Source organism: Centroberyx affinis, unplaced genomic scaffold (assembly GCF_046629955.1).
Source record: "Centroberyx affinis isolate AG114_WGS23_722 - 3 ecotype Tasmania unplaced genomic scaffold, CSIRO-AGI_Caff_v1 ptg000678l_1, whole genome shotgun sequence".
NCBI lineage: Eukaryota > Metazoa > Chordata > Actinopteri > Beryciformes > Berycidae > Centroberyx > Centroberyx affinis.
Genome location: NW_027279299.1, coordinates 310838 through 332919, shown reverse-complemented (window position 1 = coordinate 332919; position 22082 = coordinate 310838). Strand labels below are relative to the sequence as shown.

Below are 22082 nucleotides of genomic sequence, written 5' to 3'. Positions count from 1 at the left end.
GGGTGTCTGCTGCAGCCTACTGCAGAGAGCTGACAGTGATCTTCGCTAACCTGAATACCACACAGCAGCTGCTTATTAATGCTGAAAGTCTTTTTGGCAGCCGCTTTCACATCAGTCAGTGTGGAATCAGGAGCATGAAAGGTTGAAGCAGCGCAGCGGACTGCAATACTGTGGCCATCTTGGGCAAACTGCAAGTGTTTCTGCTAATTTGAGATGCGCCTCCACACACACACACACACACACACACACACGTACACAGACTCACGCACAAACTCCTCCCGTGCTTAATCAGGCTGCTAAACACTTTAATGAGCCGCAAGTATTTATCGTCCTCCTGAATCTATTTTATATCAGCCAAGGCCAAAGAGCGCTCAATTAGTAAAGCACTCTCCGCCGCTTTGCTTTTTCTCTGTAGAAAAGCAGGAGGAACTTTTAATCACTGACTGCTCATGGCTTTGCTCTAGCTTTGCAACCTTAGTTCAAAAATAAATCACATGTACAATAGATGTTCTCCCAAGGAGCGCAGAGATTATATCCTCATCCCTCCGACAAAGACAGAGAAAGGGCATCTGAAATGACATTTCAATTCTCCGTCTTGTTTGGTCTTCAAATCACAGATGACCCCAGACAGGAGGCTCAATCTGGACTCTGATAAGCCGGTCTTTGAAGAGCCAGTCATGTTGATCTAAGGAGTATCCTTGCCTGCACTCTGAGAGAGAAAATTATTTGAACTTCGTGCCTGTTTACTTCTGTACCCCAATTACGCCGCGTGTATGGCTCGAGATCCGCGCTAGATCCAAAACCTCAGCCATCAGACACACATCAAGTCACAACATGTCAGCTAACAAAGCACACACAAGCGGATGATGGTGACAGCGGATATGCTGCAGATGTTAAGGGAGACTTGCTCCTTGTCATCTTTCCTATCTTCAAAAGCCAGAAGAATCCTCTGTAGCGTGTTGTGCGATCACATACCTGCCCTCAGGGAGGCTCCCATCAGTCAAAACCAAAAGCCCACATCTACAAAACAGCTCTCATGTGAGCTGACAGGGAGGCCCATTCAGTTTAGCCTAATGTCGTAATTGTCATAATTACATGCCAAAATTACATGATAATAACACAATGACCTTGGCTTGTGCACTTTAACAAGTCAACAAAGATCAGAGGAAGAACGACTTTGTCCAAATGTTTTGTGAGCAGATTGGAGTTTTAGCTGTACAAACATTTCTCTGAGGCAGAGTTGCTCTGGAGGCAGAAATAATCTTAGTGGTTGACCTCAATGTGCAGCCAATGAACCACAGTTTTTCTGGCTAAGTAATGTTCAGCTGAAGCACAGTTAAAAAGGCAAGGGTTAAGAGAGGAGACTAATACCTTGAAGCCTAGCGCTCTTGCTACTAACTGAAAAAATGCAGTCCACCCATGCTAAGGTATCTAGGTTAGTCAGTTAGTCTAGCTGACCTTCCAGGTTCAAACTATACTAGACTATAGCTGTCTAGGTAAGCTAGTTAGCTAGCTGCTTACCTTCCAACATCACGAATGCCACGGTCATGAATTAATGAAAGAAAATAAGTCATTGCCATTTACATTTTGTATATTTTGACCAGAGCTCCTTCTTTGCCATTCTAGTTAACTCAAGAAAGTGTGGTAATTTGGCTCTGTCCATGGAGGTTTAACTCAACCAATGAGATTACTTCTGCCTCCAGAGCAGCTCTGCCTCCAAGAAATGTTTGGATAACTAAAGCTCCATGCATTTTACAAGGAGTTGATGAGGCGTATTTTTTCATGCTTTCTCCAACTCTAAAAGTTGTTGAATTGTCTGTTGTCCGGACCCTGACGGAGCATAGAAATTTCCGTTTTCCGTCCCCGTTTGAATGATGGATAGCGCACCCCTGCCAGAGCCGGCCCCCGCCGACGAGTGAGAGGAATTCAGATTGTTCTGTGGGCAACATTTTTATGAGCCGAATTGTCCCGTAAGGTTTATGCGGTGCATTATTCACTAACCTTCTGGGTGTCTGTGTCGGAAAAGGTCAGACCGAAGTAGTCCTTCTCCAGCAGGTTGAGGTGTTCGCACACCATGTCCATCAGGGTCTGTCCTTTGGAGTGTTTCTGCCAAGGCAAACACACATGACACGGCAGTCGTAAAAAGGTCATCCACAGCAGTATGCATATAACTGTAAAAAAAAAACCACATTCAAGTAGAAATGAAATAGCACCAACCAACAGCAACGGTGCAGATAAAGCGTATTCCCTTCTGTATTGCTGAAGAGTGCGCCTAAGAATCCACTACTGATATAGCTCCATTTTATAGGGAAAAATGTGCCTCACCAGCATCAGACCCTATGAGACAGCTGTGCTTGTCAAGATTGCTTTCCTGTTCCGTGATTCTCAACACAATAAAACAGCTCAGCCCTTGGGTGTTGTGTTACAGTCAGAGTGCATCAAACACTTGACAGAGAAAATGGACTCTGAATTGCTGGGAAGATTGTTCTTTGTACTGTATGCACAGATATCGGCTATCGACAGAGTTCAGTGTGAGCGTTTCGGGTGCATTTTCTCTTCACGTTCCCGGGGACAAGTGAAATGCATAGACGGTGAAGTTTGAATAACTTGAAGTTTCAATGTGATTTTTATCGACTAGTTACATCAGGATGCACAAAAAAAAAAAAAACTCTCAAAACGCTCTCACTGCTGGAGGAGCCTCAAACTAGATTTGGCAGTGGTCAGGCTCACATTGTGACTGGACTTCTACAGAGTCTGGATGCAATCCAGCTACATGGTGCATAGAAGCAATGCAAAGAGATAGAGAGGGGGAGAATTAAACCTGAAAGATATAAAAAGGAGTGCAATATTGTGATTTTTCAGGATTTTTCAAGATTTTCAGGTAAGTGTGGTCCATCTCAACGTGATCATATAAAACCCCAACTTTATGGTCAGACCTCAAAAACCACTTTGTAACTGTCAGGGGAAACTGAATGTCAAATCTCATATTGAGGCTTTATATCAAAAAGCATCAACAAATCACACAGACTCATACACATGAAGTCAGAGTCAAGGAACTGAACAAGGAAGTATTGCTTAAACTACTTTGTTTTTAACTGGGCATAAGATACTCTTACATCAGGAAATACTATTCACCATAACACAATATAATCCTTCTGGTATGTATTTCACAGCTAGAGTTCCACTCCATATTTAATGAAATTAGTACACTGAGTAGCCTATGTTGACACAGTTATACTCACACAGACACACGCACAGACACACACACACATTTCCTGAGGTGTATAACCAGAAATCTGTGTGCTTCTCTCTTTGGACAGGGAGCCTCCTTCCCTGGAGCCTAGTTTCCGAGGTGACAGGAAGATGGAGCAAGCGGTTGCCAGGGAAACAGATGCAGTATTATCCCTCTCCTGCCTTGTTCCTTAATATCTCAAGGCCAGGACTTGAAAAAGTGGTTCTCCTTTGCCTCATTAGGGGCGAAGCGATGGTGGAGCAACACTTGGGAAGCACTTATAAGCCCTCGTGATGTCACTCCGTAGGCCCCCGATGGCAAGGTTGTGTACACGGAAGCAAGAGGCTGTGTGACATTAGTGACAGCAAGCAAAATCAAATAAGCAAATCAGCGTTTGGAATCTTAATAAGCCGTGACTGAGGTGTCCCAGTCCCTCCGGTCCCTGCTCCTGAGCAATTAAATATTCAACTCTAAGATGAGTGTTGCGGCGACGCCACCAGAATAAACACGGGAAAACACAAGGCAGAATCTTGGCAACATATAAAAACAACTAATCAGCACAAATTCCAGCCAAAATAGCCCTGTTCTACGCATCGGCCCAGCCAGGCCTGACCGCGGACAGTGAGGCGGAGCGTTTCCCCCGGACAGCAGAGGGGAGGGGTGGGTGAGAGCAGGAGCGGGTTGCCTTCTCCCCTGCCGGAGCACCTCGGGGAGCCACGGCCACGCATCCATGACAAGAGACTTAATTAACCCACGGATGCGGTACCGCCTCCAGGGGAGAGTGATCCCAAAGTGCGGCCTGCCTTCCCTTAACACTGTTATTATCAGCTCCTGGAGCATGGGGGAGGTTTGGATACGGCGGGCCTGACGTTCCACCCCAGCAATTTCAGACAGGAAGAGAGAGCGAGCCTGTCCATGACCCGGAGGTTCAAGGCTGCCACCAAAACACTCTGCTTTTTTTTTTTTTTTTAAAGAGGAATAAAAAAAATAAAAAAAACATGGCCTGACAAGGGGCTTCTTTGTACATCATTCTCTGGCAATGAATGGGAGAGCAGAGTGAACCGGAGATTGTGAGGGAAGAGCACTTAAGGCACAAAGGCATTCATAACTATAACGCAAACTATTGTCACCGTGTTGAAAAAGCCCAAAGGTATGTCAGAATGTTTTTGCAGTGCTGAGAGAGGTTAGTGAAAGGGTAGCATGCTTAGTATTCTTACATCATGTACTAATACACACTCACACACATAACACCCTCCACACATACACGCACAGAAAGTTTCACGCACTTGTGCATAAGTATCCTAAGGGGTAAGTCATAATAACACTGCTATTCTATTTTCTCCTTGGCTGCTCCTGGCTTGCAACCATGTAATAACTATAGATTTCCTAACGCTTGTGTCAGCAGGCAGTGCTGAGGGGTTTTATTGGACAAAAGGGACATCCTCTGGCCTGCGGGCATGTACAGTACTTCTCCAGTCCCATGTTGCATTACAGCGAAATCTGGTTGAAGCGGGGCAGAGATAGGGTACTGGGCCGTGGCATAGGCTGGCTGCCACTGATTAGCCCCAGAGAAAAGCCTGAATCAACTCCACCATCTCAGGTACAGGGGGCAGCAGTGCCAGACAGAGGCATCATGCCCTGTTTGGGGTGTCTAGACAGCTCGAGTCTAAACCCAATCTCCTATGACTTGTACCAGAAACTAGCTTCAAAATATTGCTATACTGCGATACCCACAGTCAAGCAATAGGATATGAATTCCCTCCAGCGCAATCATGGGAAAAGACGTCTGTGAGAGAAAAGATTGAGGTATTTTCTCGGAGGCATCTGCTATTGCCGGTCAAACAAGTACAGATGCTGTCCGGTCCGACGGCGCTATTGTAGGAAAGTTACAAACCAGGGCACTGCACAGGAGAATCACGGCTGAAGTTTGAATGAAAGGAGGGACATGCTCACGTGGGGATGTCACATTATTTATATTAGCCTATAGCCTATGTATAATGCATCATAGCATATGGAGGGGGGCTGCAGATGTAGCCTGTATACTGATTAGTCGGGGTAACATGACATGGTATATACACAGGACTATTTACTTCTGTTGTGCATATAAAAGGCTTACTCAAATCAGTAAGATCAATAGGCACATTATTTGTTTGGATTTCACCATTTGCCATGGTAACAGCAACTACTTCACACGCCTCTGGGTTGGGACAGTGTGTGAGTGTTGACACTGACCTCTATGGCAAATGCTGTCAATTTGAAATCCACAGTAAAGTTATCAACTCGACAAGAAACAACAAAACATTTCATCTCATTTCATCTTTCATCTCATTTCAACATTTAAGTATGTCTGTATCTCAGTAGCAACTGCAACCTACTGACATAAACACCTGACAGTAACGTTATCGACTGTAACAACAATAAAATGTAACTTGGTTTTCATGAGTTGTAAAATATCAGCACAATACAACAGATATATAATTGTACTGTTCACTATATAAACTGACTGACTGACTGGCCTGACTTTGCCGTCCCTTGAAAAAAAGCTCAAAAACCTCCTTCATTCCACACATTTTTCTACAGCAATGGACTCACATCTATCTCCATCTATCTGAGTTTCCTATACCAGCTAGTAGAAACGTTCTATTTTACATAGCTGCAGAAATAATAGGCAATGGAGACTTTCTTCCGACACCATTCTTTGTGCCACTGTACGTTATTTCAGAAAATGTGTAACACTGCTTCGGCCTCGCCTCCTGCTAAGTTCTCAGCATGGCACCCTCTCTTTTATTCTCTTTGCCCGGTTTATCTGTTCTTTGCAGCGCTACACACACAGCTGCCCACAGAGGAAAGGCAGCGACAAAGGAAAACAAAAGAGGGCCGTTACATCTCGACGGTTTGCTGAAAACATAATAAGGCTAATTCTAGAGAACGTGCTAAATGCAAATTGTTTTCCGTCAGGCGTACCTCAATTTCCGCTTCATAGTCAGAGGAATCCAGCAGGGTGACTTTGAAGAGGACCGTTTTCAGACGCTTGGAGCCTTTCTGGGGCGATTTGAGGTTCTTGTTGGGGGAAGTCTTCTCGGACATGTCATCTGTCTCTCTGTGTTCATCTAGATGCTTGGAGTTCTGCTCCTTTACACAGGAAAAAAATGAGAATAAAGACAGTCAAATGACACCGTTATGGATTTAATTTGTCATCGCTGATCCCTGAGTGGATATTTGAAATAGTTAAAATATTTTGCATGCAGCAGCATCACGACAGTAGACAAGGACAGTGCCTTAGCAAGACTAACCTCCAGCCATTTTTTTTAAATTTCCACTTAATCTATTACACTTTTAATGAACATATCAATAATTCGACACAAGTAGTAGATTCCAATAGCCTGAGCGAGTGTAGCTGGTGCAGAGTCAGCGTTGCGGCTGTCACAGATATTGACTTCTAGGGTCTCATGTGGAAGCAATGGAGGCCTTGCTAAATCAAATATTGAACACATATGCATGTATATTATGTAGAGTCCCAGCCATGGAAACGCTTGTGCTTGTTCATCCATGTTCTAGGCTGACGGGCTTAAAATAGCATCCTCACTGCATTTCCTTGCATTTTTACACTACCATACACTAAAAAGTGTAGCCTAGTGAGCTGGACCTCCCATCCAGCTGTAGCTGGAGGGTGACGGTCTGGGAAGTTTTATTGGTTGCCAGATCTGTCACTCAATCGAGGGTAGGCAGCATCATTAACATGCCGTTTTAGTATGTCATGGTTAAAGCAGGCCAACGGCATCTTTTGAGAGTATTAGTTTTGTTCAAGTTCAACACCGGTGACAGCTTTCCATTTTTTAATCACATTTTTTTTTTTTTAGCTCTGTATGCGTGGGATCTGTCTGTAGCATTGTTGACATCATAAACATGACTTTGTCGGCTCCGCAATCACGCCACACCTCCCAAGCCGCGTTGCAATTGCTTCCTCGTCCGTGTTACTTTTAAAAAGACGTTGTAAAGTGCCATTTATTTTCCAAGTTCTGACCGCACCGTCTACATCAGCTTTTACAAATTGAATCGGCTGTAACGCTCGCGTCTGTTGACATTTTCTCTCTCTCTCTCTCGACATCAGCTGAGCAGTTGCCAGGGTAAACACTGTACTCGCTGCAGACAATGGGGGCTCCATTCACTGAATGACAAGACAAATAAGAAAGAAAACGCTCCAAACACAATAACACCACCGCCTCGGTAGTGATGCTATTGCTGTAGGCAACATCAAAGAAAGTCCCCGACTGTCTGCTTCAGAGTCAGAGTGTCTGGTAAGGACCAGGCAATTAAACCTGTAGCAGCATCAAGAAATATATGCAATATGACAGTTTGATGAATCCTGAAAAATAGTCTTCATAATCAGTATCATCTTCATGACCAACAAGGCCCAAAAGGCTAACCTAATTCCTATTCCCAAAAAAATTTACATAATCGATTCCAGTGCAATATCTTTGATTGTAGCACCAAAATGAAAGCTGTAGTATGTAAATTCATCCATTGCAAAATCACAGTGTGAAGTCTATGGGTGGTCCATGAGTACTGTAAATCCTGGCAGTGCTGACCTGTTTGGCCATCTTGCTGTCCGAGGCAGAGTCCTGCATGCCTGCTGCTGCCCCCTTGTCTCGTGGGAGGACTCCTCCTTCGCTCTCTTCACCTCCGACTCAGGGCCTGGCGCTGTCGCCGCAGCAAAGTAACACCAACCTGAGGAGAAAAAACGAGAGCGCAGCAAACATTGTAAAACAACGTCTCGGTGGCACGGAGACCCATCGATGATGCCATTTCCAAATGTCAAGTCACAGAAAACAGAAGAAAGAAACAGGAAAACAGCTGCAAGTGGAAACCGTCGCAGAGGAAATTCAGAACACGACCGCATCTGTCCCAAAACAATAAAAAAAAGGCACTCGCACCAGGATCACACCGCCGTTACAAATTGTTCTCTGAACGCTGTCTCTCCTCGCTACCACACAGTTACACAGTGTCATAATTCACCTTGTCAGCAAGGACATTCACTTTAATTATGAAATCCCTCACTGAGTCAGATAATGATCGTCTATTTAAGCAAGACAAGCTCTAGCGCTAAGATGACAATTCACCTCAAAAAAATTAATAAGGCCATGAGAGCCGGTGTCGCTAGATTCATGGCTAACGCTATCAACTCCTTCAGAGTCAAAAAGGTGATGAACCGCACAAAGAGATAAGAGTGCTATCACTCTGCTTTGAGTGGAAATGTGTGGTATAATGTTCCAGTTTGAATTGCTCCATGGACTATGTAATTGGCTATGGTGCATACCATGTAGTTGTACCATAACGGTTATGACATGAGCTCATTTCATACTTTCTCTCTGTCTTCTAACTGTGGTTTAATAAAGCAGAGATGGTGACAGTGCAGGCATTAATAATAAGAAGTAATAACAAAGATGCATATAATGTCAAAGGAATGGACACGTTATAGTGGATTTAGGAGTGAATGTAGTGAAAATGGAATATTTCATTGGTAACCATAAAGGAAAATTCCACCCTCAGATACTCTTACACTGTTATGTATGATCAATCTGTGATGTTCAATGCATCCCAGGAGATATTTTCTAATGAAGTGTTTTTTGGAGTACCCACTTTCCCCTCAACCTGCCTCGTCTACTTCTACTTCAGTGAGTGATTTTCCCAAAACGCCTTTCGACAGTCCCCAGAGAACAGGTGTGAACTTGTTGCATTCAGCTGTGGGTTACAGGTGTAGGTGGAGAGAGCAATGGCGATAGTGGAGTAAAAAGACAGAGTTGCGTCTTGTGGCTGCACTTCATTCCAGCCTATTGAGGCTACTGCCGGTGGAGAAATTGGTCTCTCTGCCCCTTTCACGATGGATTTCTCCCTGTATGACTGTTGAACGTCGGTGCAAAGCGGCGAGTCTAGAAAGAAGCCCTCGCTCTTTGACTCTCAGGGACCGGCACCAAAACCTGACATTTACCAGTGATGTTGAAAATGTTCTGCTATCAAGCTCCATTGTACCTGGGCTACAAATATCTTGACATGAAAAATGCCGTCTACATTTGGCCAGTTAGGTAGAAAAATACACCGCCGAACAACAAAATGCACCCAGGAATGCGAGGTACACCGGCAACAGCTGCTTTGTAACGGTCTTAAAGTATGTCAGGGTGGATTTCTCATTTAAAGCTAGTCGGTAGATTTGCCACCAGATGAATAACACGCTTGTGACCCTGGACCATGTTCTCCTGTGACCCTTTATGAAAGGAAGGCATGACACATCTTACATGGCCGTATCCTCGGCGGAGGCCGTTCCGCTCGGCGCAGCGTATACGAAACGACGCCCGGCTGCATTCAGAGCGCCCCAGGCAGTACCTCAGGACCTTGTATATAATCCAATCTCATTCTGACCCTGGAGGTCCCGCTGCCCTCGAGAGCAGCAAATCACATCAGCATAATGCACTAGCGGGGGGGGGGGGGGGGGGGGGCGGCCACGGGTGACGACTGAGGCAGGAACACAACCGGTTCACACTGGATCAGAGAGGAGACGACCCCCCCCCCCCTCCCCCCACTGCCAGCCAGGGAAGGTCTTGACATAATGCATGTGGTTAAAGGAGTGCCAAGACCCCACCCCACCCCTCCTTCTCCTCCGCGGCTGCGCTATCACTGCCGTCCCATTACTTACAATCACGGAGAATTGACAGCAATGAATTCCCCTCCTCAGAGACAAAAGTGCAGTGTGGAGCACTGTGTGTCCGCTCGGGGCCCAATTTTCTCTCACTGTCTCATCCAGCTGAGCTCTGAGCTATAAGTTGCTAAATCAATTTTCCCTTCAGTGGCTCAATCGCGGATATGACTCCCTCACTGCAAGTGCAAAGACTCGCGTTCTAATGGCGAAGGAGGTAAACATCCGGCGCCGCGATGCCGTTCCGTTATCGGGTTCACCTGCCAGTCCGATTCAACTGAGAAGATGAGTGTCTCCCCCTGTGTGTTGCGTTACAGGTGCGCTCTTCCTCACTCTGTCCAAATCAAACAGAAGCCGGTGTCCCCCTCGCTTAGCATCCATCTGGGCTAAATGATGCAAGGTATCCATCTACAGCTGTCATATATACCTGTCTATACCTGTCACGAATGATCTGAAAACCGCACCGGTCGGGCCACTGCTATTTCCCGTCGGCTCGTTCAGGTGGATATTTCTCACTTCTGTTCCATTCGCATTGACAAGCACACAGCCGACCATGTCACATTTTACAGCCATACCCAAATCAATAGTTACTGTTGCTCTGAAGTGGCCATAAAAGATCTGCACGTATGGAAGCCAATAAGCCTTTAGGACACACGCACGCGCATACACACACGCACGCACGTACGCATTAACGAGAATACAGATTGCATAACGCTTTCCAGAGTTAGTTTGCGGTAAATGGGTCCCCTTATTCAGACGTCTTCGTATGGAATCAGATTAATTGCCAAATTAGCATAGATTGATATCGCAGAGTGAGGCAGCAGAGTTCGGGGGAACGCGTTCATTTCCTGTTACACGCCATTAGCCCTAACAGCCCCTGTCAGCTCATGGCCGCAGAGCCACTGAAGCCTCTGCAGAGGAGGAGAAAGCACCTTACACCCGCCTGCAGACAGGGAAAGGCCTGTTCTTAGCCATAACAGTACAGTACAGTACAGGGAGAGACTGCGTGCATCCTTTGTCACACACTGTGCGCAGTCCACCGACAATATCTGGCTTTGATACCTGCTATCAAGAATCATAATTCATCACACAGAAAAGCACATTGTATCCTTGGAGGGTTATGAAACACTACTCTTCCCTAACAAGCCGAGCCTTCTCCCCTGTCTCCCCTTCCTTTCTCTCTCTCTCTCTCTCTCTCTCTCTTCATTCTCATCAGAGAGGTAAGCTTTAATCTAAGCGAGGCAAGCGGAGGGAGAGAACGAGAGGGAGCATGCATGTCTGTGGAAGAGTACTGGCTCAGCTCCGAGATGCAGTTGCCATGGTAACAGCATGGAGTACTGTCCCCCCCCCCCCCCCCCGCCTCTCTCCTCCTCGGAGCGGCGAATGTGACAGAGAAAGAGAGAGAGAGAGAGTCAAACCGAACAAGGAGGAAAGATGAGAGGCCAAGCAGATGAGACGATGACGAGGACAGAGGGATCAAGGATGAGGGAAAAAGATAGGAAATGACAAGAGAGGGAAAATAAGCAGATTTGGAATCGCGCCTCAAAGAAAATGTCAAGCAAAATGGCTTTCTCTCTTGCTGGCAGTGGAACAGCTCCGCACACTTACCTCCCTTAACCGGGGAGGGACGGTGAAATGGCTTTCTCTGGAAGGCTGAGGCAAAGCCCCGGGCCCCTGTTGCTAACTTCCCTCCGTGGGCCAGTGGAAGCCATCGACCGGCAACGATAGCCTCCTCCCCACCTCACCCTTGACAGCACACAGACATCTACCATCTCGGCCAATACACCCCTCTAATCCAATTGTACAATCCATGGCTCTACTCGGCAGTCTTAATCACGTTTATCCATTAGCATGCACTGACTGCACTGTGCAGTCAAGCAGTCTTACAGAACGCCGCCATGTTGGAGAGAGAGAGAGAGGGAGAGAGAGAGAGAGAGACACAAACAATAGTTACCACAATGTCCGATATGCCCTTACTGGCTTTTGAATGATTTGCATAACTACACCTTCTCAATTTCGGAACTGTTTATACGTTATTATATACTGTATATTGATCATTATGTACTATGTAAATGATGTAATGTATACTGCTTCAACTGAATAGACAGAGAGAGAGAACAGTCATCTCTCTTCTCTCGTCTTTAACAGCATACACTCACATCACCAGCCTGGTGCCTCTGTTTGCCATCAGCCTGTGACCTTACCCAGCAAACATTCTGACTTTGTATAGATGTTGATATGATGGACCCACCGATGTTGAAATCCCGTCTAAATATAGCGGCAAAATGAAAGTAGAGACGACGTCCGTAGTCGCCCAAAGCTACTACCTACATCGTTTTGTGAAATCGGGACCTAAATATCTTTCTGCTATCAGTTCAAAACAGTTCACAAAGTTGTTTTAATATGATTTTTTGTTTGTTTGGGTCGACAGTGAATTTAACCACAATGCTTTCTGGGCACCCGAGGCCCCGAACATCCTCAGCACCCACCCTGGCTGACCCGGTCTAACCCCATGTCTACAGCCTCTGGGTCCAAACAAAAGCTCCTATCCTCAACTCTAGCGCTACCCCCTCCGAAAGTGTCACCGCTACTTTTCTGGCACGTCTCGGGCCTCACTGATCCACGGCGTGTCAGCGAGAGTTCACACGGAGTCCGTCACTCAGACAGAAAGATGGGAGGCTCAAGGACACCGCTCCCATTCACAAACACCACACATAAACACACGGCCCGTCACGCACACTGACAGCCGCGCCGTAACGCTGACGGGAGCCACTCAGGCGTCGCCCGGAGCACTTTTTGTGTGTGTGGATGGTGTGTCTGTGTGGTTTTTTTTTTTTCCACTGTAGTGCCATTCCTTTCCCTGAGAGCACGATCCAGCCCGAGCACCTCTCGCGGACGGAGCGCCCTCTCGTTACTCTCGCTAAGTTCCCTGGATGAGCTGCCGCCGATGGATGGTGACAGATGGGGACCTGGCCGCGGGCGGCGTGGCCTCGGGGCTCCGCGTGGAAAGACTTGACGGTAAAAAAAGGCTCTGCCATAACAAACTGCATGACACTTCAAGCTTCGCATTCCTGCATTCCCGCACTGTACCCCTGGCCTCATCCCCAAGAGAGAGAGAGACAAACAGAGAATAAGATCACCGAGCGGCACCTTTTCTCTAAATACTTCAAAGCATGACACGTGTTTGGCTAGCGCTCAGCGTTAGACGGGCTCACCGAGACGTGTGAAAGCAAAGCAAACGCTAAATTAAAGGCGCTCGCTCTCTGGGGAATATCAACACACATAGTGACATAGAGAGAGAGAGCAGAATTACGGAGACCCAGCAGCAAACTCGGTATAAACTGCTGCGGAGATATCATTCTGCCACAGCATATCTAACGACACCTGACCTTTCCCATGCTGCGTCGGTGCACCGGCGCATGCATGAGGACGGATCTGTCCCTGTGACTGACTGCACTGGACGGACCGCAAATGGAAGGATTTATTCCTCGCACCACCACGCCTTCCTTGGCCGTTCCTTTCTCACAGCTGATATTGCGCCGAAAGAGCAAAAGCAGTATAGCTAGAGGGTGACATTGCGGTTCGCTAGCGTACTAACAGGAGTTTAAGTTGCCAGATCATGAGCAGGGAAACAGGGCCGTGGGTGTGGGAGCGCACGGGCGGCTGAGCAGGGCGTCATCATGAAGCTCGGGGGCAGGGAGAGCAGACACATGGCGGCAAGACCGAACTCGCTGCCGTACAAACGCGGCTTCAAAGCTGTACTGCACCATAGCAACCAAAAGCATTGCACAGATATCTATACTATTTAAAGATATAACCACTCAGAATGTTTTATTTTGGAGAAACCCCCCCCTATGCGAGATGTTAGTGTTAAATGCGAGGCAGTGATTTGCTCGGCGAAGTTGCTCGACTGCATCTCCTTCCAAATTATAGTCTTGCAGTCCCGCAGTTTTTATTTCTTCTCACCGCCCACTTTCCGTCAAATAACATTTCAACTATTTCATGGCAACAAATCAAATTTTCTTCATGACCAAATGGAAATAATTTGAGGATATTGTGTACAGCTAAATGAAAAAAACAAAACAAAACCTTGGCTCACAGTTTGTCCTATTTTTATCCCATCAGATGCATGTTGCATATAAATTAACCCGGGGTGTGATACTTTCTGATGCAAACATATGTTTTATCAGCTCCCGTCAAAAACTGCTGTCACATTCTCCAAGGCCAGTGTGTAATTGTCTCCCACGTGAAGCTCCCAGTTAATGAGAGACTGTCACAACGGTTGCGCTTCCCAAACCAGATTCGCAAAAACCACTGTCATCTCTGAGCGCTAAAATCATTTCCTGTAGCTCAGCACCGCAATTACAGCTGTTTTTTTTTTTTTGGCTTTGAGGCAAAAAGTGCTGATCACAAACAACAGCGAGAAAGGTCGGTGCGGTTTGCGCTAACGTTACACTCGGCGAAACCGCACTCGCGCCTTGAACGTCTCTCGCCCTGTTGCCGTAGTTAAGATATATTAGGGGATAATGGAAGGAGTGGGGAGAGGGGCGGCCTGGACAAGCAGAGCTAAAGTGGAGGGAAACAAGCCAATCTAAATCTGAATCAGCGTGAATCAAAATGAAAGATGACAGCATGGACCTGCCTGTCTTGCAGGTTTTACAGTGTGGTGGATGGATATAGACAGCTGGGGTTAGGGAGCATTGGATCTTATGTGACAGGATTATAGTAATTTGACTACAAAAAATAGCTGTAATTCACTGCAGTTGCTGAAAAAATGCTTGAATAGAATTTAATTGTGCAACACCTGCACGTCCTCAATCACTCGCACAGGGGAGATTTGTTAAGCTAGCCACTTGCAGCAGGTAGGGACTTTTTATTTATGGATGCATACATCAACCGGAATCCTTTCCCTTCCCCTTCAAAGCATGCTTTCCATTCAGTTCACAGGTTCACACTCACAACACGAGACACTCCAGCAACCCGCAACTTCCCAGATTCCCACACAGCCTGCTGTGTGTTGTCCATTAGGTAAAGAGGATCTCAGCTGTGCAGCAGTTCAGGTCGCATCTTCAATGAATCCACGTCTCTCAACGATTTCTAACAGGACCTGCCTGATGACCCACAGCGCTTGAAGTTTGTGCCTCAGTAGCCCAGCTCACACACACTTTCTCTCACCCTCATTTTCTCTGTCCTCTCTTTGAAGAAATACACACACAAACACACACACACACACACATACGCACCCTCGCCTCCCATACCACCACACTCTCTCTTTCCCTTTTAATTTCATTTTCTGCATTAGGTCTATATTCATTTCTTTTCCTTACTGTTCATTTGTATGTTTTGTTTTTGTTATCGCATTCTCATCTTTTGTTTTTTTTTGTAGTTCTTCATATCTCACCCGTACTTTTTTCTTTGTTGTCTCAATATGTCTTCATTTTTATGCAGTGATAAATAAACCTCATACACAATTTGAAATAATACTCATATGACAACAGAGTGTGCAATTTAGACTAAATTGTCCGCTCCACTTCTGTTTCTTTATATTTTCTCTTTACTGAGTTGGTGTAATTCAATGGATTACATGGATTACAATTCTTCTGATTGCAATTTGTTTACAATTTCCTTACAAAGTGGTAATCAGCAATCTGTATTAGATTGTGTTTTGGAAGCTGCCTGCCACAGATATCATACTGTGTAACAGTAATGTTTACACAAAAGAAAGCATTCATGTCACCGCACTGTGCCTGGCTGTGTTCTACAGCATATACAGCATGTTTGGAATGAGCATAGTAAAGGTGAGATAAAAAGCCGACGTCTGTTGTGAAATCCATCCCTTCCCAACCGGGAAGTTGCAAGTCTTGCCTCATGACCCTGTTGTAAGCACCGACACAATACCACCTTTGTTCCCCACAGTGTTAGTCTGGCTGGCGCAAGGCTCAGATTAGTTTTCCTTTTTAACAGAAAAGCGATCTGCACAGAAGACTCTGGGCTCCTGAAAATATTCTGCTTTAAATTAGAGCTCATTTTTGGTCAGTTTCCAATGACTGGGTGTCTATTTCATTATGCTGTATTTTGTGGGGAAAAAAAACAACATACTTTCGTCTTGTGCGATGATTCATTCATGAGATTTTTTATGTATTCAAGACCAATTTCTGTTCCTATTTCGTCTACTCGACTTAAAAATGTCATTTTTTTTATTTAGTGAAGATTGCAAAGCGCTGTCTGTCTAGAAAAGGAAGGTGACAATGAAGACTTATGCCAACCTGCATATGCATAATATTATGCTAATATATTTTGCGAACACATGCCCTTGTAAAAGAGTTCGTCAGAAGGAGCTGTCCTCTCTGGGAGTAAATCCAGGGAGAATAGCACAGCCACATACCTCGGTAATCTAGGAAGGACACAACTAACGGCTTCTCAGCCCTGAGCTGGCACTTATACACACAGCAGTCACCTCCAAGGTGGCTTTTCCAATTTCCTTTCACCCTTAGAAGTCATAGAGAAGGTGATAAATCAACGGGAAAATGGTGGGTGTCAGGAGCCCTCACGGCGGGTCTCATCTCCCACAGGTCGCCTTGAGTTATAGCCACGCTCTTTTACTGTATTTATCTCCGGGGATCAAGATGGATCAGGTGGCAATACACAGGAGTTATTGTTGGGATTCCCATGAGCGAGCCTGGAGCATCTCAGATCAAGCAGAAAAAAAAAATCCCAGAGAATTTGGGATCAGTGCAGAATTCCTGGATTTTGTCCAAACTACACTACGCACCACACCAGAGAGAATTACAGCAGTTGGATTCACTTTGCTGACCTTTCCGAGGTAAACGGCGGTATGGATTTGAATTACTATGAGAGATGGTGATATACTGTACAGCGACTGCAGCATCTCACCGTTGTCTTGTGAAAGTGCTGCCATTTCCATTTGACCGTCAACATCGGAGTTTCCAGCCTTTCTCTAAATGTTAATAGAAACAGATTTGCATAAAAGCCTCATCAGAATGACAGTGCGGTACGCTCTGACGGGAACGACTCCGCAAAACGGACACGTTAAGAGGGGCTGCTGGACGCATGCTATCTAGGCACAAATGGGCCTCCCGCTAGCTCCCAGTGGCCGCTCTCTCTGCCAGCTGAACACATCCTGCTGTCGCCCCAGCTAGCTGCAGCAGCACTCGGGGGCCTCCGCTGCTGCTGGCTAATGGACTGGTTATAGAGAGAGAGACAGAGAGAGAGAGGGAAAGGGAGGGGGAGAGAGAGAGAGAGAGAGAGAGAGGGGAACTGTGGGCCGGCGCATCACCGACTGGCATGGCGCAGGTGCAGGCCATCGCCACACAAAGAGGCTGGATTACAGGGTGTGTGTGCATGTGAATATATGTGAATATATGTGTGTGTGTGTGTGTGCGTGCATACACTTGCTTGCTTGCGTGCCGGGCTCCTCCTCCCATAAATATCTCCCCATACAACCCCCGGCCCGAGCATTTCCATCATCCAAGGAGAGCGGCACACGCTCCCCAAATATTTTTGGCTCAGGGCCCGCTTCGCATTCTCCATGCCCAGATACAGATACAGAGAACCAATCTGCAGCACGGCTATCTGAGGCTCTTCCACACGCGTGCAAAATACCACAGCGCAACGACAGGCGCGGTGGTCCGAGGTGTTGGAGAGAGGGCAAAAAAGAGAGGTGAGGAGACGAGGTGAGCGGGGGGTGGGGGGTGGGGGGGTAACCGTCTCTGTAACGAATCACAGGGCTGTGCCACAACCCAAGAGATTATTTAACAAAACAGTGTGACAGCAGAGCCTGCAGCATCACCCATTCTGCCTCTGACATGGCCCATTTGAAGCGCCGTTCCCTGGCGCCCATGGGAGAAGGTGGCACAGGGCCACGCCATATGGGCCCCTATGTGGCGGGCTGCAGCACTCTGCGGGGGGGGGGGGGGGGGGGGACTGGGCTGTGGAAGGAAGGAGCCTGTCTATTGGACTAATTAATGTCTCTGTGATCCTGGAGGTTTTCGCTCATAAGTGGGCCAGAGACCCTTGGCCGGCAACGACACCTCGGCCAGGCACACTCGAAAAACAAAAAAGCACAGATGGCGGCTGTGATCCCGGGCCGCAGATGAAGACGCGGGGTCTGGACGGAGGTGGGGTTGCAGCATTTGTTATCTCCACCGCTCTCTCTCTCTCTCTCCCCTTTTCTGTTTCTCCCCAGATGCCCTTTGAGATCCGATAGGCCCGGAATAATAAGCGGTTAGCGTGTTATCTGCTCACAGCTCCATTACAGCATGCAGATAAAAGGCACAGCGGCAGCAGCCCTGTAATAACAGTGGAACCGGTGGCAGGGAACGTGGTAATTAGCATGTGCCGAGGTTGAGGCTAGCAGTCGAGCTATTAAATGGCGAGAAAAATCGTCAGAATGTCACGTGCTAAAATTAGTCCTCTGAAATTGTCTCTCACTCCTTCTCTTTCCCTCTCTCACACACAAACACACACAGAATAAATAAACCCACACAGGCTCTAACACCATCAGCTGCAGTCTGTTCTCCACGTGTGAAATGAATGATAAAATGTATATAAATATTGAAATTCAATATATCGCGATACATATCGTGGGGCAGAAAAATGAATGGTGATGTTAGCTCCATTTTATTCTGCTGTAGTAATCACAAATGAGACGGCTTGACCATCACAATTTCACAAGCTCTCCATCCAAATTATATTATTTGCACTTTGCAATGACATTTTTAAATTCTACATTCTAGCAAGCCAACGCCATCGCTAGAAAGATATCAGATAGCATATCGTCCCATCCCTAATAAAATGCCAACCAGGAATGCAAAATAGTTTACCCACCTCATAAGGACTTACATGAATATTTATGATGTACTTTCAAGGTATACATCATACTAAGCCATGCCAAACTGATTATATGAAGACAGGGCATGTTAAGGTAAAAACCGTAACTTAATGCTTTTCTGATTTCTAACTGATCTAATAGGCCTTATGATGATCAGCAACTGTATTCATAGCTCACCCACCTTTTTATTTCCCACTGAATCACTGTTGCCAACAGCACATTGAAAGCACGAGAATAGACCATCATCCTTTGTGTTCTGCTGTATCTGAGTCACCCGGGATGTGGCAGTCAGTCAAAGCCGAATCTAGCATCTAATCACACATTATCCCGTACCACATGGTTCATCAACGAACACCGTGTATTAACTCCGCCCCGGTGAACCGCTGAATGCGACGACACATAAATGTGCGCTATTATAAGAACAAAAGCAAAATGTGTGTGAGTGTGTGTGTGTGTGTGTGTTTCTGTTAACAGCCAGAGACAGTTTGTTTGCTTTCCCTGGTATGAGGTTTGCCACAACACACCCTTCGCTGCCATCGATCTGTCCTCCTCAAAGTGTCCTCTGTTGCTTGTCCTTAAAAAAAAAAAAAAAAGCAACAGGGCAAGTGTGTGTGTGGGCAGCCTGCAGCACTGTACAACATCTGCGGCACAGGCTGCTGGCGGGATTGAGCGTTTGTGCCACAAGGTTACCGCCGAAGTCAGAGAACAGGGAACCGCAGACTGCCCTTGACCACGTCGATGTAGAATGTATGTGGAGAATGTATGTGTGTCTATCTATGTGTTTTCGTGAATTTCATTTCGGGGACTAGGGTTACACGCAGAATGCTTTGGCCCTCCGAATGAATTCCTTTCCTCTGACTGAAGAATCCAAACGAACTGCTTACATGAACGCAAGATAAAGCGATCCGATGCACCAACCTGGAATCAGAGTAAATTGGTGAGAAGAATGTTTTACACTCGTTGACGTAATTTCCTCTAATGTGGATGAACACAGAAAGACACAAAAATGCAGTATTACAACCAAAGGATGCAGATGGTTTGAGTGTTTACGTGGATATTAGCTGCTAATATTCTCCTATTTCACGGATTATCAAACCACCTCTTTCATACCAGACTAAATGTAATTCAGAATTGGCTAGTCCAGTGGTTCTCAACGTGGGGTCCAGGGACCACTAGGGGTCCTTGAAGGGGTGCCAGGGGGTCCCAAGCAAATTGATGAATTGTTAAACTAAAGTTAACATAATCAGAGAGTGTAGAATAACTGTTTTGGTCATATTTTCACTGTTATCCCTCTACCTGCAATACAGATGGAATTCTAGAAAAACTCATATCTAACAATAAAAATATTGTCAGATTTGGGTTGAAGGCCCTAATGTAGACTAAATTAGGGGTCCTTGATATGAAAAAGGTTGAGAATCACTGGGCTAGCCTATTCCCTTTGAAGTGGTTACATGAGGAATTGTTCATTTGCATTAGGGTATTATTCCGACTAAACCTAATCCATTAGGCTCCATCTAAACCCAGCGACTGACTGCTTTCAACTTCACATTTCAAAGATAATCTGAGTTTTACGCTATGAATTCCTCTTCTCATTTTACAGCATACGGCATCAAGGCAGACGTGTTTCCCGGTCGTGCTTCATCGGTGACTGCACTGTGCGTTTTGGGATTTTCTCGGCACGCCTTCCGAGGCGCAACACAATGGGCGCTGCGGGGAAGGGCGAGCCAGGAGACTGTCCCACATCTCATTAAGATGCTTCCTCGCATCTCTTTTTTGTCTTCGCCGCCGAAAAGGCCAAATTGAAGATGAGATCGCATCTAGAACCCATTTATTTTTCTTCTTCTTTTCATAAAGGAGATAAAAGCTGAGGCGGGGCGATTCGGGTTCATCCCTCTCAAATTCAGTCAAAGTAAACCCACCGTTTCTCATATGCCGACTGATATTTGACTTGGCGCGCTCTGATCACGATAAGAAATCCCTAAATTCACTGAAGTCTTACTGAACTCCATTGTAATTGCCTCCGTCAAGACTCTAGTAAAGTCTCACAGAAACCTCATTATGACTGATTCACATCAAGGGAAATACATCACACAAAAAGTGACATCCGGTACAACATACTGACATCTAAGATCTCTAATGAGCACCAACCGAGGGTCTCACACAAACATAATTTAATTATCTTTAGTCATTTTCTTTTTGTTGCAGAAGTTTCACAACAGCTGCAAAGGCGTGAGTTGGATGAAGTCATATATCAAGACCTGCTACCAACACCCAGATTCTTCAGGAAGTTGACGCCTTACAGTTATAAGCTTTCACATTGCTTGCCCGAGTGGTATTCACCAGGACTGTGTGAAATGTGTACAGTAGAGGACAAGTGTGGCTCATGGAAGGCTCCGGGGAGGGAAAGGCCCTACAGCTGCTGCCGGTATGACAGTGCAGAAATGTCTTCGCTCCTTTGTGCGGAACAGAAGGGAGATTCTTCACAGCTCAGTCCTGGATTTACGTCCACTTTGACCTCAGAGCAGGTTCAACCTCACCATAACAATCTCACACATTGGAAAATATATTAGATTCCACTGCTGACATGTTGGTCACCGACGTAGCTCTTCAAAAACGTCTTTAGATGTAGCTAAAGTAACATTTTGATAAGAATAAGAATGTTTATTTGGTGAAAAAAAAATGCAAAATAAAAGATCCTATTCATTCTGATAATGAATGATGTCTCAAAATGACTTTGATCATGGATGAAAGCTAGTAATTAGAAGGGACGGGCTCCTCATTACCAAAAGAATGGAAGGAGTGAAAACACAGCAGCAGAAAACAACGCCAACAAGAACCTTGCTTCAAATCTGCTGGATAGTAAATATGTGCCAGTGCTAGTCAGAAAACATTCAAGGAAAATGCTCTCCCTTGTTTAGCAAGTCAGCCCTTTTGAATCCTGCCCTACACAACCAAAAATATCCACATTGTGACATTTTGATTACATAGTGTTGCAGCTGATAATCTGCTTTCCGGTTTCAAACTATTCAAATCAAACAGCCTGGAATTAGATCGGGCTGCTTGACGGGTTCGACCGCACTGAAAGGCATTTTCCCCGCAGTTCTCCTTGATCAGATCACGCACCTATTTAACCCCCTGTAAATTAACCACAAAACCATGCCCAAATTCAATCGCATCGCATCAAAGAAACCTTTCCACTTTCACTGACACTCGAATCGTATTTTGTTCCGCTTGAAGCCCGAGGCGTCTTTGACTCCGCGTGAAACCCTTCATTAGACTGCAGCAGCCTTGAAGGAGAGAGGTATCCT

General features: G+C 45.9%; 1 protein-coding gene across 1 annotated transcript in view; it reads right to left on the bottom strand.

Moving 5' to 3' along the window:
- The window catches only part of LOC139643953 (band 4.1-like protein 1), a 64992-nt gene that overhangs the window by 22252 nt on the left and 20658 nt on the right, over nucleotides 1-22082 (bottom strand). Inside the window, exons 2-4 of the mRNA XM_071519277.1 lie at nucleotides 7822-7960; nucleotides 6197-6364; nucleotides 2002-2106 (exon numbers count right to left, since the gene is read on the bottom strand). Of these exons, the coding sequence (XP_071375378.1) occupies nucleotides 2002-2106; nucleotides 6197-6364; nucleotides 7822-7860 (312 nt within the window). The 5' untranslated portion in view covers nucleotides 7861-7960. The remainder of the gene's footprint in view (nucleotides 1-2001; nucleotides 2107-6196; nucleotides 6365-7821; nucleotides 7961-22082) is intronic.